The sequence below is a fragment of the Mobula hypostoma genome, chromosome 12 (assembly GCF_963921235.1).
Source record: "Mobula hypostoma chromosome 12, sMobHyp1.1, whole genome shotgun sequence".
In the NCBI taxonomy this organism is placed as follows: domain Eukaryota; kingdom Metazoa; phylum Chordata; class Chondrichthyes; order Myliobatiformes; family Myliobatidae; genus Mobula; species Mobula hypostoma.
The window spans coordinates 111,752,500-111,767,761 of record NC_086108.1 but is presented as its reverse complement, the minus strand read 5'-3'; the positions used below and the strand labels follow the sequence as shown (position 1 = coordinate 111,767,761).

Genomic DNA, 15,262 nt, shown 5'->3' with positions numbered 1-15,262 from the left:
ATAACCTGTCTCGGGATCTCAGGACTCTATAATACACCCAACTCAAACCTGACACCAACACACAGCACAGCTCACATCAATAACCTGTCTCGGGATCTCAGGACTCTATAATACACCCAACTCAAACCTGACACCAACACACAACGAACTGCGTATCAATAATCCATACTTCTCAGATTCCCTTTACATCTTCCCCCTCTCACCCTAAACCCATGTCTTCCAAAAATAGTGTAGAGCTTTCTAAAGCTATGGACTCGGAGCACTACAAGCTTAAACAGATCCTTCAGCCCAACTAGTCTGTGCTAATCCATTATTCTGGCAAATCCAATCATAAAAACTTAGAAAACCTACAGCACAATACAGGCCCTTCGTCCCACAATGCTGTGCCGAACATGTACTTTCTTTAGAGATTACCTAGGGTTACCCATAGCCCTCTATTTTTCTAAGCTCCACGTACCTATCCAGGAGTCGCTTAAAAGACCCTGTCATACCCACCTCCACCACCATCGCCGGCAGCCCATTCCACGCACTCACCACTCTCTGCATAAAAAACTTACCCCTGACATCTCCTCTCTACCTACTTCCAAGCACCTTAAACCTGTGCCCTCCCTTGTTAGCCATTTCAGCCCTGGGAAAAAGCCTCTGACTATCCACACGATCAATGCCTCTCATCATCTTATACACCTCTATCAGGTCACCTCTCATCCTCCACCACTCCAAGGAGAAAAGGCCAAGTTCACTCAACCTATTCTCGTAAGGCATGCTCCCCAATCCAGGCAACATCCTTGTAAATCTCCTCTGCACCCTTTCTATGGTTTCCACATCCTTCCTGTAGTGAAGTGACCAGAACTGAGCACAGTACTCCATGTGGGGTCTGACCAGGATCCTATACAGCTGCAACATTACCTCTCGGCTCTTAAACTCAATCCCACGGTTGATGAAGGCCAATGCACCATATGCCTTCTTAATCACACAGTTAATCTGCACTCGGACCCCAAGATCCCTCTGATCCTCCACACTGCCAAGAGTCTTACCATTAATACTATATTCTGCCATCATATTTGACCTACCGAAATGAACTACCTCACAGTTATCTGGGTTGAACTCCATCTGTCACTTCTCAGCCCAGTTTTGCATCCTATCAATGTCCCGCTGTAACCTCTGACAGCCCTCCACACTATCCACAATACCCCCAACCTTTGTGTCATCAGCAAACTTACTAACCCATCCCTGCTTATCCAGGTCATTTATAAAAATCACGAAGAGAAGGGGTCCCAGAACAGATCCCTGATGCACACCACTGGTCACTAACCTCCATGCAGAATATGACCCATCTACATTCTTTGCCTTCTGTGGGCAAACCAGTTCTGGATCCCCAAAGCAAGGTCACCTTGGATCCCTAAAGCAAGGTCACCTTGGATCCCATGCCTCCTCACTTTCTCAATAAGCCTCGCATGGGGTACCTTATCAAATGCCTTGCTGAAATCCATGTACACTACATCTACTGCTCTACCTTCATCAATCCACCCGCACCTGTGCCATAGCCCTCCATGCCCCTTCCATCCCAATACCTATCACTCCTGTCACTCTACCTTTCCTATGCCCCTCATGACTTTATAAATCTTTAATCTCCTTTACTCCAGGATTCTATCAAATCCCCCCTCATCACGCAAACCCTCCAGTCGAGGAGACATTCCTGTGAATCTCCTCTGCACACTCTGTAGCTTAATCACATCCTTCCTACAGCCTGGAGACAGAACTGTTCACAATGGACTGCATGTGACAAGCAGAACTATGCTCCACCACCCTGGGCTACCCCTCCAGTCAGAATCAGAATCAGATTTTCTGTCACTGACACAGATCATGAAATTTGTCATTTCATAGCAGCAGTACAGTACCACACAAAAAATAATATAAATTACAGTACAATACATCAAGAATTAAAAATAGTGTAGAAAGTGAGGTGGTGTTCATGGACTATCCAGAAAGAGAACCAAGAACATAGAACAGCACAGCACAGCACAGGAACAGGCCCTCAGCCCACAACAGTGAGAAAGTCTGCAGATGCTGGAAATCCACAGCAACATACACAAAACTGTGAGAAATAGTGAGAAACAGTGAAAAACAGTGAGAAAATCTGCAGATGCTAGCAATCCAAAGCAACACACACTAAATGCTGGAGGAACTCAGCAGGTTGGGCAGCATGTACGGACAGGAATAAACAGTCGATGTTTTGGACTGAGACCCTTCATCGGGACTGGGTAATTAGTAATCAAATGGCCAACTGAACTGATCCATTATTCTTACACAATGTCCCATGTCCCTCGATTTTCTTCATATTCATGTGCCTATCTACAAACCCCACTTCCAGAAAAGGTGGGATATTTTCCAAAATGCAATAAAAACAAAAATCTGTGATATGTTAATTCACGTGAACCTTTATTTAACTGACAAAAGTACAAAGAAAAGATTTTCAATAGTTTTACTGACCAATTTAATTGTATTTTGTAAATATACACAAATTTAGAATTTGATGGCTGCAACACACTCAATAAAAGTTGGGACAGAGTTAAAATAAGATTGAAAAGTGCACAGAATATTCAAGTAACACCAGTTTGGAAGACTCCATATTAAGCAGGCTAATTGGTAGTAGGTGAGCTATCATGACTGGGTATAAAAGTAGCGTCCATCAAAGGCTCAGTCTTTGCAAGCAAGGATGGGTCGTGGCTCACCCCTTTGTGCCAAAATTTGTGAGAGAATTGTTAGTCAGTTTAAAAGGAACATTTCTCAACGCAAGATTGCGGAGAATTTACGTTTTTCAACATCTACAGTACATAATATTGTGAAAAGATTCAGAGACATCTCAGTGCGTAAAGGGCAAGGTCGGAAACCACAGTTGAATGCGCGTGATCTTCGAGCCCTCAGGTGGCACTGCCTAAGAAACCATCATACTACTGTGACAATTATAGCCACCTGGGCTCCGGGGTACTTCAGAAAACCATTGCCACTCAACACAGTCTGTCGCTGCATCCAGAAATGCAACTTGAAACTGTATTATGCAAGGAGGAAGCCATACATCAACTCTATGCAGAAACGCCAGTGAGTTCTCTGGGCCCGAGCTCATCTCAGATGGACCGAAAGACTGTGGAACTGTGTGCTATGGTCAGATGAGTCCACATTTCAGCTAGCTTTTGGAAAAAACGGGCGTTGAGTTCTCCGTGCCAAAGATGAAAACGACCATCCAGATTGTTATCAGCGAAAGGTGCAAAAGCCAGCATCTGTGATGGTATGGGGGTGCATCAGTGCCCACGGCATGGGTGAGTTGCATGTATGTGAAGGTACCGTTGACTCTGAGGTGTATATTAGGATTTTAGAGAGACATATGTTGCCATCAAGGCGACGTCTCTTCCTGGGACGTCCATGCTTATTTCAGCAGGACAATGCCAGACCACATTCTGCACGGGCTACAACAGTGTGGCTTTGTAGGCACAGTGTGTGTGTGCTTGACTGGCCTGCTGCCAGTCCAGATCTATCTCCTATTGAAAATGTATGGCGCATCATGAAGAGGAGAATCAGACAACGGAGACCACGGACTGTTGAGCAGCTGAAGTCTTATATCAAGCAAGAATGGACAAAATTTCCAATTGCAAATCTACTACAATTAGTATCCTCAGTTCCAAAACGATTAAAAAGTATTATAAGGAAAGGTGACGTAACACAATGGTAAACATGCCTCTGTCCCAACTTTTGTTGACTATGTTGCAGCCATCAAATTCTAAATTTGTGTATATTTACAAAATACAATTAAGTTGGTCAGTACAACTACTGCAAATCTTTTCTTTGTACTTTTGTCAGTTAAATAAAGGTTCACGTGAATTAACATATCACAGATTTTTGTTTTTATTGCATTTTGGAAAATATCCCAAATTTTCTGGAAATGGGGTTTGTAAATGTATCTAATGTATCTGCCTCTACCACCACCCTCTGTGTAAGTAACTTACCCCTCACATTGAATGCGTACCCTCTGAATGGTGGGGTTTGTTCCTGGTGTGTCTTTAAGTTCTTGTATCTCCTCCTTGATGGCAGCAATGACAGTGGAACAATCACCTCTCTATACACTTTAAGAATTCTTGAAATTCTCAACATCTTAATCAAACTTTCCTGGTTACCCTAATGAACACAAGTCTGGCTTCAGAGTCTAACCGAGTGTCCCCAACCTTTTTTCAGCCCAAAGCCTCCCTAAAGCACTCTCGTACTTGCCAATGCCCCTTTTGGGCACAATATACTTTACAGTGTAAAAACATGTCTACCATATGATAACATGAGGAAAATGATTATGCCTTAAATATTTATTTGTCTTCAAACCTAGCTTACATAGTACCTGTGCACTATACAGCTGTTTCAATATCAATGTGAGCCTTGAGCTTGATGGTTTTTAGCAAGAGTTGAAATATCTGGTTCAAGTTGTGACAGCAAAAGCCTTAATTCCCCACACATAACAATGTCCAGGCAGTTTCTGTTTTTGTGAGTATGTGATTCACTGCAGTGAAGCCTGTTTCAGCAAAGTAGGAAGACGGAAATGCAATGAAGAGCAGTTTGGCTCGTCTCCAAAGATGGGGAAACTTTGTATGACAGTGTAGCCAAACCACAAAAGCCAACATTTTTGAAAAGCATTTTTGCTTCATCATTCTGAATTTTGATAATTTCTTCCTGCAAGCTCTCTTCCTGTTTTTCCACCTTGCAAAGAAATGGTTCAATTACACAGTCCAGAATTTCCAGATTGTTCAAATCATTGAATCGATTCTGAAAATCCTTCTTCAGTGACTGCAGGTGTAAGCAGTACTCCTGAAAATCACTGTTTGTGAAAGAGAGTGCTGTACTTCCCATGCAGAAAAACTGTGAGAACATTCGTCTCCCAATGTTTTGCTTATGGTATATATTTACAATCTTCCGATAAAAGGGGACACTACACTTTTTGCCTGGATTAAATTGAAATTCTCACCATGCAGTTTCATATTTAGAATGATCATTTTGTCATACAGACTGGCTAAGCATGCCACATCTCCACATAGAAATTCAATCTTGCTTCCTAAGCTCTTGTCAACTTTGAGCAAAAAAAATCAACCACAGCATCAAAAAGATCAATGAAATTTTTTAAGCAGCAGCCTTTTGACAGCCAACGCACTTCAGTGTGAAGTAAGCAAGCGTAAAAAATTATCACAACCTGGGAATGCCTATCAGATGCTGATGACGGCAGCGAGCTGACACGGATGAAACGATGGTAGTGGCACGGAAATAGAACAGTGAGGCGAAGATGAAGACGATCACAACAGCAAAACTTATGTTGACAAACATTCAGATTAGTCGGGATAGAGCAGGTGTTCAGCAAGCCACCTTTATTCCAGTAACAACAATTGATCAATCACATCAGGTCTTATAATCCCAAAGATAGTTCTTGATCACACATATGAAGCCAAGGTCACTATTTCACTGTTTAGTTCTGGCCAAGGCTGTATCATTGCATGACATGTCTGTAGGTCTGTAGAGAAAGTTGAGAGGATATACTTGACTTACCAACTGTTAAATTGCATGAACTCGTTCTATGCCACAAGTCAAGGGGAAATGTTGGACACCCTGTTTGCTAATTTATGCATCACCAATAATGTCTGTCTGGTTGGTAAGGTGGGATGAGATTGCCGAGTTTCAGACACATTGTGATGATAAGTGCTCACCACCTGCAGAGCTATGGTTCTTCCTGGGTTCCAGTGCCTCACCCTTTTTTTGGAAGTACCTGCTCCAGTACCGGTTGGTCAGGTATCGTGCCTCAAATCAGGGTGCTCCTCACTGCGTTCCCCCCCCCCAAGAATCTTGTATGCCCCTTGATGACTTTTATTTCCCCTCATGCCCCCTTAGGACACATTCCCCCTTAGGACACATTCCCCCTTAGGACACATTCCCATTCCCCATTGAGAATCACTGGTCTAACCGTTGGAATTGTGGTTAAGCTCGGGGTTGTTTTTTGCTGATCACGGAATTTACTCAGTGGCTGCCATTCATCACTCCTGGATCATGTTGGGGACTCTACGGTTCGATGTTTAATACTCTGAGTTATTTGCTTGCTCTTTGCTGTTTGCGTAATTTGTTCTTCTTTTTGCGCTTTGGGTGTTCTATGATTTCTTTGAGCGGGCTCCGTGGTGTTTCTTCGTCTGTGGAAAGACGAATCCCAGGGTGTATACTGCATACATACTTTGATAATAAATGTACCTTGAAACTTAGAAGTCAAATTTACCCTCTACATTCTACCAAGAGGATGCCAAATATCCGGTGATCTCTAGGATGAAATATTATTGCTCCAGGGACAATTGAAATAAACAATCAAGAGATAACCACAGAAATTTGTATTTGCTTGTTTTCTCATCTCTCCACTCCCACAGGCAGAAGACACAAAAGCCTGAAAGCACGTACCACCAGGCTCGAAGACAGCTTCCATCCCGCTGTATTAAGACTATTGAACAGTCCCCTTGTACAATAAGGACTCCTGGCCTCATAATCTACTTTGTTGTGACCTTGTACCTTATTGTGTGACTGCATTGTCCTATCTCTGTAACCGTTACACTTTATTCTGCACTCTGTTATTGTTTTATCTTGTTCTACCTGAGCACTGTGTAATAATTTGCTTTGTATGAACAGTATGCCAGGCAAGCTTTTCACTCTACATCATCATCATGTGCCATGCCATGACATGGATGATCTTGGTCTCCTGACCAAGACTGTTTCTTGACAAATGTTTCTACAGAAGTGATTTGCCATTGCCTTCTTCTGCGCAGTGTCTTTACAAGACAGGTGACCACACCCATTATGAATACTCTTCAGAGATGGTCTGCCTGGTGTCAGTGGTCGCATAACTGGGACTTGTGATATGCACCAACTGCTCATACGACCATCCACCACCTGCTCTCATGGCTTCACATGACCCTGATCGGGGGGCTAAGCAGGTGCTACACCTTGCCCAAGGCTAGCAGAGGGAGGGAGAGCCTTATACCTCCTTTCGTAGAGATATATCTCCACCTTACCCACCACATGTGACAATAAACCAATTCCTATAGGACAGGTCGTGTGGAAGACAGAGAGACAGCTGCTGTTAGTAGTGACTGGAGGTGGAATCTCCAACAAGACACCTGACCTAATTCTGAGCCGAATACAAAACGTCTATCAATGGGAAACAGCAATGCAGTAGTTATTACTGCACTAGTACCTTGAGCAAATAGCAGATCACTTCCAATCTCAGCAACAGGGGAATTTATGTTAATTTAATTAAATCCTCGCGTGGCCCTCCATTGTTCGAGGTCGACCATGGATATTGTGTCCTTAGCTATCTACAATACGTTACTGATGCAGATCAGTCTGTGGCTGACGAGACCAATGTGAGAGGGGCAGTGTCTGTTACAAATGTCACATCTACAAGTAGTCTCAGCTGGAGATGCATCTTTCCTTTCTATTGGCCCATTTGTTTTTCTTTGTCTGATTTAAGGTGTTGTTTCAAGATACTTCTCCATCTGGTGTGGTCGACTGCAAGCTCCTCCCAGGACTCAACGCTGATTTCCAGCTTGCAGACGTCCTTGTAGTGTGTGGGCAGCCAGTGGTTCTCTAACCTGAAGGTCACTGTACAGGATGCGACCATCCTGCATGCGGCAGACATGGTCCAGCCTACACTACCTGAGCAGGGTGTAGACACAGGGCAGACGTGGTCCAGCCTACACTGCCTGAGCAGGGTGTGGACACACGGCAGACATGGTCCAGCCTACACTACCTGAGCAGGGTGTAGACACAGGGCAGACGTGGTCCAGCCTACACTACCTGAGCAGGGTGTGGACACTGGGGAGACCGACTCCAGAGAGAACCTCAGCACTGGGTTCCCTGACTCTGCAGGAGATGTCCCAGGGGTGACAAAGCCTCCTTAATTGGAAGGTTTGGGCCTTCTCTGCTGTTTAGTGCATGTTGTCCAGGTCTCGCTGTTGATCAGCAGCATGCAGGTGACACAAGTGTTGTACACTGCCATCTTTGTTTTGACTGGGAGTTTGCAGTTCTCCCAGACTCCTGTGGTGAGGCAGGCAAGAGCTGTTGCAGCCTTGTCGATTTCTGCATCTGAGGAGAGTTTGTCACTGACGTTGGACCCCAGGTATGAGAACTGATGAACAACATCCAGTTTGTAGTTATCAGTGGTAATAACTGGGGGTGCCTCCACGGCTTGTCCCAAGACGTTCGTCTTTTTCTGGCTGATAGTCTGACCAAATTCCTTGCAGACCTTGGAGAGGCGATACATCAAGCTCTGGAAGTGCTGCGGAGCGTGGGTTGATCACAGCCTCGCGCACTTTCGTTTTGGCTCTTAGGTGGCAAGGGTAAAAAGCCTGCCATCTGATCTAGTGTGGAGGCCGATCCCCTCTGTCACCGTGTCAAATGCTGCCTCGGGAGAAAGGCAAAGAGGATCCTGAACAGCGCTGGGGTGAGAACGGCCTCGCTTAGCACCACTACTCATGGTAAAGAGCTCCGAAGAGCTGCTGCGGGACTGCACTGACCCCTTCATGTTGTTGTGGGAGGATTTGATCGTGCTCTATAGTCTCAGCAGGCAGCCCACTTTACAGAGGATCTGAAAAGCCCATCTCTGCTGACCAAGTCAAATGCCTCGGTGAGATCAATAAATGCAACATAGAGAGGGTTTTTATGTTCCCCGCACTTCTCCGGGAGTTGGCAGAGAGAGAAGATCATGTTGACAGTTGACCTTCCGGCACAGAAGCCTCTCTGTGACTCCAGGTAGACACGGTCATCAACTTCTGTAGACTTGGAAGACTCGAGAAAAGAGCTTGTGAATTTAATTAATTAATTTAACTTAACACAACTCTAATTAAAAAATAGTTTGTAATGTCAACTATGATTGTCATTAAAACCCCCCACTCTTCGCCAATGTCATTACTTGGTCTGGTTTATCCGGTTTATACTCTGTCTGCACTTTACGGTGCCTCAGTGAAGCAGCCAACATAATCAAGGCCAGCACTCACCCCAGACATTCTCCCTTCTCCCCTCTCCCCTCTCCCCTCTCCCACCGGGCAGAAGATACAAAAGCCTGAAAGCACGCATCACCAGGCGTTATAAAACTATTGAATTTTTCTCCAGTACAATAAGACGTAGGATGGTGGGGTCAAGATACTCCCAAAGGAGGTATGAGGTGCCTGGTTATGTGACCACTGATGCCAGACAGACAATCTCTGAAGAGTATTGATAATGGCTGGGGTCACCCGTCTTGTAAAGACACTGTCCAGAAGACAACAGCAAACCACTTCTGGCAAAAAATTTGCCAAGAACGACCATGATCATGGAAAGACCATAATCACCCATGCCATGGCATGGCCCATAATGGCGATGACATTAAGATGAGCTCTTGACCTCACAATCTACCTCGTTATGATCTTGCTCCTATTGTCTATCTGCACTGCATTTTCTCTGTACAGTAACACTTTATTCTGCATTCTCTGTTGTTTAACCCACCTCGTGTACGGATGTGATGAAATGATTTGTGTGGATGACATGGCAAAAGAAAGCTTTTACACTCTACCTCGGTACACATGATAATAATAAACTGATCTTATATGTGATTTCAAACCCTGTGGTCAGCATTAAACTACCCCCTGACAGGCCCCAGTCGGTCTTCCATGAGCAGAGGAATCTTGGGCTCCAAGTTCACAGCTTCCTGACAGGAGCTACACAGGTTGATCGGGTGGTTAAGAAGGACTATGGCTTGCTTGTCTTTATCAGTCGAGGCACTGAGTTCCAAAGTAGTATTGCAAACAGTTCTGGTTGCCCATTATAGGAAGGAGGTCGAGGCTTTGGACAGGGTGCAGAAGAGGTGTACTAGGATGCTGCCTGGAGGGTATGTGTTATAAGAAGAGGAGAAGTTGGATAAACCTGCGTTCTTTTCTCTGGAGCGGTGGGGAGGCTGAGGGGAGATCTGATAGAGGTTTATAAAGCTATGAGAGCCATAGATAGAGTAGACAGTGAGTATTTTTCCCAGGGTTGAAATGTCTGATACCAGAGGGCATGCATTAAAGGTAAGAGAGGTGATTTCAAAGGAGATATGAAGGGCAAGTTGTTGTTATTGTTGTCTTACGCAGTTAAATGAAAAGAGTTGTGGGTGCTTGGAACGCGCTGCCTGGGATGGTGGTGGAGGCCGATACATCAGAGGCTTTTCAGGGATATTTAGATAGGCTCATGAATGTGAGGAAGATGATGGAACATGGACATTGTGAAGGCAGAAGGGATTAGTTTAGCTGGCCATTTGATTACTAATTTAATTGGTTCAGCACAGCACTGTAGGCTGAAGGGCCTTTCCTGTGCTGTGCTGTTCTATGTCCGAAGTCAGGTTTGGGGCTGTTAGGGGTGGCAATGAATGCTGGTGATTTCTATGTCCTATGAACAAAGATAAAAGAAAGGAACCTCGAGGCCACGGAGTTGATGAAGTTGGTGAGGGCTTCGGATTTCAGGAGCTGCTCCTTCTCCTCTGCGGTGAATTCTCTGGGTGTGTACTGGGTACAGGCATTCCTTGGGTAGGTCCTGGAAAAGTAATGGATAATAGTTTGTACGAGAAGAAAACACAAATACAATCCTTTGCATCACCTACTGCTCTGTCTCAGAGTCATAGAGACATAGAATACTGCTGCACAAAGGCCCTTTGGCCCATCTAGTCCATGCCAAACTATTAATCTAATCCCATTGACCTACACCCGGACCATACCATCCATACCCCTCTCATCTTTGTACGGACCTATCCAAATTTCTATTAAATGTTGAGAGAGAAATGTCTTGTGGAATGATTGAACAGGAGAAGGTTTCAGCTCATCGTGCCTGAGCTACCTTTATCAAACGGTGAACAATGAGTCACCTTCTGAAAGGAGCTGGAACTGAAACCCCGAGAGGTGAGGCTTTTAGTGAGGTGGTCACACCCCGAGTGCAGGTTTCAGATGGTAGATGGGTAACTCTGCTCCTGCGTCTAACGCTGCATCCTCTCCACCGTCTGGAATGCATTTTTATCCATTTTCCAGCGAGTCCGATGGATCGTGCAGCAGCTTCCTGGGTTAAACCTCCTACCTACTAGTTCCTGTATCTGTTATCCTCTAGCTGCTTCAGGTTGCCTTGGCTAGACATTAAAACGTAGTAGAATTAGGCCATTCAGCCCATCGAGTCTGCTCTGTCATTCCATCATGTCTGATTTACCATCACTCTCGACCCCATTCTCCTGCCTTCTCCCTGTAACTTTTGACACCCTGACCAATCAAGAACCTATCAACATCCACTTTAAATGCACCCAATATCTTAGTCTCCACAACTGTCTGTGGCAATGAATTCACCCAATGAATTCCTCCTCATCTCCACTCTAAAGGGATGTTCTTCTATTCTGAGGCTGTGCCCTCTGGTCCGAGGCTGTGCCCTCTGGTCCTAGGCTGCCCCACCATATCCAGTCTACCATGGCCTTTCAATATTCAAAGTAAGTTTATTCTCAATCTTCATATACATCCCTGAGATTCATTTCCTTGTGGCCATTCACAGTAAATACAAGAAACACAGTAGAATTAATGAAAGATTGCACCCCATAGGACAAGTAAACATGTATGTACAAATACAAAATGAGAAAATAAAACAAAAAATAAGCAATAAATATCAAATACATGAGATACAGTCCTTGAAAACGAATCCCTAGGTTGTGGGAACAGTTCAGTGATGGGGTGAGTGAAGTTATCACCTCTGGTTTAAGAGCCTGGTGGTTGAATGGTGATAACTATTCCTGAATCTGGTGGTTAGGGTCCTGACAAACCTCTGCCTGTCCTGACAAACCCATTGTTTGTGCTTGTCGCTGCCCCACCAAACTTATGTCTGTATGACTCAACTCTGTTTTACCTCCCCAGTGACACCTCACATGCTCCTGATTTTTTCTATGGCAGTGTTCCCTGGCCCCGATTGTCTCATTTTCACTGAGGATGTCCAGACTCTATAAACATCCAGCCTCCATCAGTAGGGCCTTAAAGCTCTCCACTCCTTTGGACAACAGACCCAGCCTTTTCCCCTCCACCACCTCTCTCCTCTGTCTGGCGGAACTAGTCCTCACGCTCAATAACTTCTCCTTTGGCTCCTCCCAGTTCCTTCAAACCAAAGGTGTAGCCACGGGCACCTGCATGGGTGCCAGCTATTACTGCCTTTTTGCAGGCGACATGGAACTGTCTACATTCCAAGCCTACACCGGCATCGCTCCCCAACTCTTCCTATGCTACATCGACAACTGTATTGGTGTTGCTTCCTGTATCTATGCTGAGCCCATCCACTTCATCAATTTTGCTTCCAAATTCCACCCTGCCCTCAAATTTACTTGATCCATTTTCAGCACCTCCCTCCCATTTCTTAATCTCTCTGTCTCCATCTCTGAAGACAATCTATCTACTGATATATTTTTTTTTATAAACCCACTGTCTCTCACAGCTATCTGGACTATACCTCTTCACACCTTGTCGCTTGTAAAAATGGCATCCTCTTCGTTCAGTTCCTCCATCTCCGTTGCATCTACTCTCAGGATGAGGCTTTCAATTCCAGAACTACTGAGATGTCCTTCTTCAAAGAAAGGGGCTTCCTTTCCTCCACCATCAACGCTGCCCTCACCCCGGGGATAGGGTTCATCTTGTCCTCACCTATCACCCACTAGCCTCCATTCCCAGCACATAATTCTCTGCAACTTCCACCATATCCATTGAATGAATGGACACCCTTGTCCATTCACCCTTCCCACTGGTCTCCCTCCTGGCACTTACCACTGCAAGCGAAACAAGTGCTACACCTGCTCCTAAACCTCCTCCCTCATTCAGGACCCCAAGCAGTCCTTCCAGGTGAGGTGATACTTCACCTGTGAGTCCGATGGGGTCATCTACTGTGTCTGTTGTTCCTGGTGTGGCCTCCTCTATATCGGTGAGAACCGACGTGGGCTGGGAGACTGCATTGCTGAGCAGTCCGCCAGAAAAAGCAGGATCTCTGTGTGGCCACTCATTTCAATTCTACTTCCCATTCCTGTTCTGGCATGTCAGTCCACGCCCTCCTCTACTGCTGCAATGAGGCTGCACTCAGGTTGGAGGAACAACACTTGTATTCAGTCTGGGTAGCCTCCAACCTGATGGCATGAACTTCTCCAACTTCCAGTAACAAGGATGTTGCCGGGTCTTGAGAAACTCAGTTACAGAGAAAAGTTGAATAGGTTAGGACTTTATTCCCTGGAGCGTAGAAGAATGAGGGGAGATTTGATAGAGGTATATAAAATTATGATGGGTATAGACAGAGTGAATGCAAGCAGGCTTCTTCCACTGAGGCAAGGGGAGAAAAAAACCAGAGGACATGGGTTTAGGGTGAAGGGGGGAAGAGTTTAAAGGGAACATTGGGGGGGGCTTCTTCACACCGATAGTGGTGGGAGTGTGGAATGAGCTGCCAGACGAGGTGGTAAATGCGCAACCACCAACTGCGACTCCAGCCTTGAACTCCGGGCCAGGTCTTTATGTGCTGCTGTTGTGACTCCCGTCTCCCCTTCCCCCACCACCACTCCGCAGCCCCGTCTTCCTCAGATCCCACCGTCAACCCTGGGCCCTCAGAGGCTCCATCTTCCTCTCACCCCAACCCTCCCCTCTCCATTGACACCCCCAGCCTCCCCCCTCCCCCCTCCCCCCTCTGATCCCAGCTCACATCCGTGCCGGGTCTTTACCATCCCCTCCGACCTTCAACTGTCAGAGGCAGAGCGCTCTGTCCTCAGTAAGGGCCTCACGTTTGTTCCCCTTCGCCCACACCTCAGTGAATTCCGTGTTCGCCACGATGTGGAACTTTTCTTCCGCCGTCTCCATCTCCGAGCCTTCTTCTTCGGCAAGGACTCTTCCACCCCCACCGATGACCCCTTCTCCCGTCTTCAACCCTCCTCTTCTTCATGGACACCCCGCTCTGGTCTTCTGCCTGCTCTGGATCTCTTTATCGCTAATTGCCGACGGGACATCAACCGTCTCGACTTCACCGCACCTTATCCCCATTCCAACCTCACTCCTTCGGAACGCTCTGCTCTCCACTCCCTCCGCACTAATCCTAACCGTATTATTAAACCCGCCGATAAGGGGGGTGCTGTTGTAGTCTGGCGTACTGACCTCTACCTTGCCGAGGCACAGCGACAACTCGCGGATACCTCTTCTTATTTACCCCTCGATCATGACCCCACTAAGGAGCACCAGGCCATTGTCTCCCACACCATCACCGACTTTATCCGCGCAGGGGATCTCCCATCCACTGCTACCAACCTTATAGTTCCCACACCTCGCACTTCCCGTTTCTACCTCCTACCCAAGATCCACAAACCTACCTGTCCTGGCCGACCTATTGTCTCAGCTTGCTCCTGCCCCACTGAACTCGTTTCTGCATACCTCGACACTGTTTTATCACCCCTTGTTCAATCCCTTCCGACCTATGTTCGTGACACTTCTCACGCTCTTAAACTTTTCGATGATTTTAAGTTCCCTGGCCCCCACTGCTTTATTTTCACCATGGATGTCCAGTCCTTATATACTTCCATCCCCCATCAGGAAGGTCTCAAAGCTCTCCGCTTCTTTTTGGATTCCAGACCTAATCAGTTCCCCTCTACCACCACTCTGCTCCGTCTAGCGGAATTAGTCCTTACTCTTAATAATTTCTCCTTTGGCTCCTCCCACTTCCTCCAAACTAAAGGTGTAGCTATGGGCACCCGTATGGGTCCTAGCTATGCCTGCCTTTTTGTTGGCTTTGTGGAACAATCTATGTTCTGTGCCTATTCTGGTATCTGTCCCCCACTTTTCCTTCGCTACATTGACGACTGCATTGGCACTGCTTCCTGCACGCATGCAGAACTCGTTGACTTTATTAACTTTGCCTCCAACTTTCACCCTGCCCTCAAGTTTACCTGGTCCATTTCCGACACCTCCCTCCTCTTTCTAGATCTTTCTGTCTCTGTCTCTGGAGACAGCTATTCCACTGATGTCTACTATAAGCCTACTGACTCTCACAGCTATCCGGACTATTCCTCTTCTCACCCTGTCTCTTGCAAAAACGCCATCCCCTTCTCGCAATTCCTCCGTCTCCGCCGCATCTGCTCTCAGGATGAGGCTTTTCATTCTAGCACGAGGGAGATGTCTTCCTTTTTTAAAGAAAGGGGCTTCCCTTCCTCCAC

General features: G+C 46.1%; 1 protein-coding gene across 2 annotated transcripts in view; it reads right to left on the bottom strand.

Moving 5' to 3' along the window:
* dnai3 (dynein axonemal intermediate chain 3) overlaps positions 1-15,262 on the bottom strand; it is a 142,261-nt gene that overhangs the window by 73,411 nt on the left and 53,588 nt on the right. For both annotated transcript variants that reach the window (XM_063065070.1, XM_063065069.1), the window contains exon 7: positions 10,489-10,605. In XM_063065070.1, the coding sequence (XP_062921140.1) occupies positions 10,489-10,605 (117 nt within the window). The remainder of the gene's footprint in view (positions 1-10,488; positions 10,606-15,262) is intronic.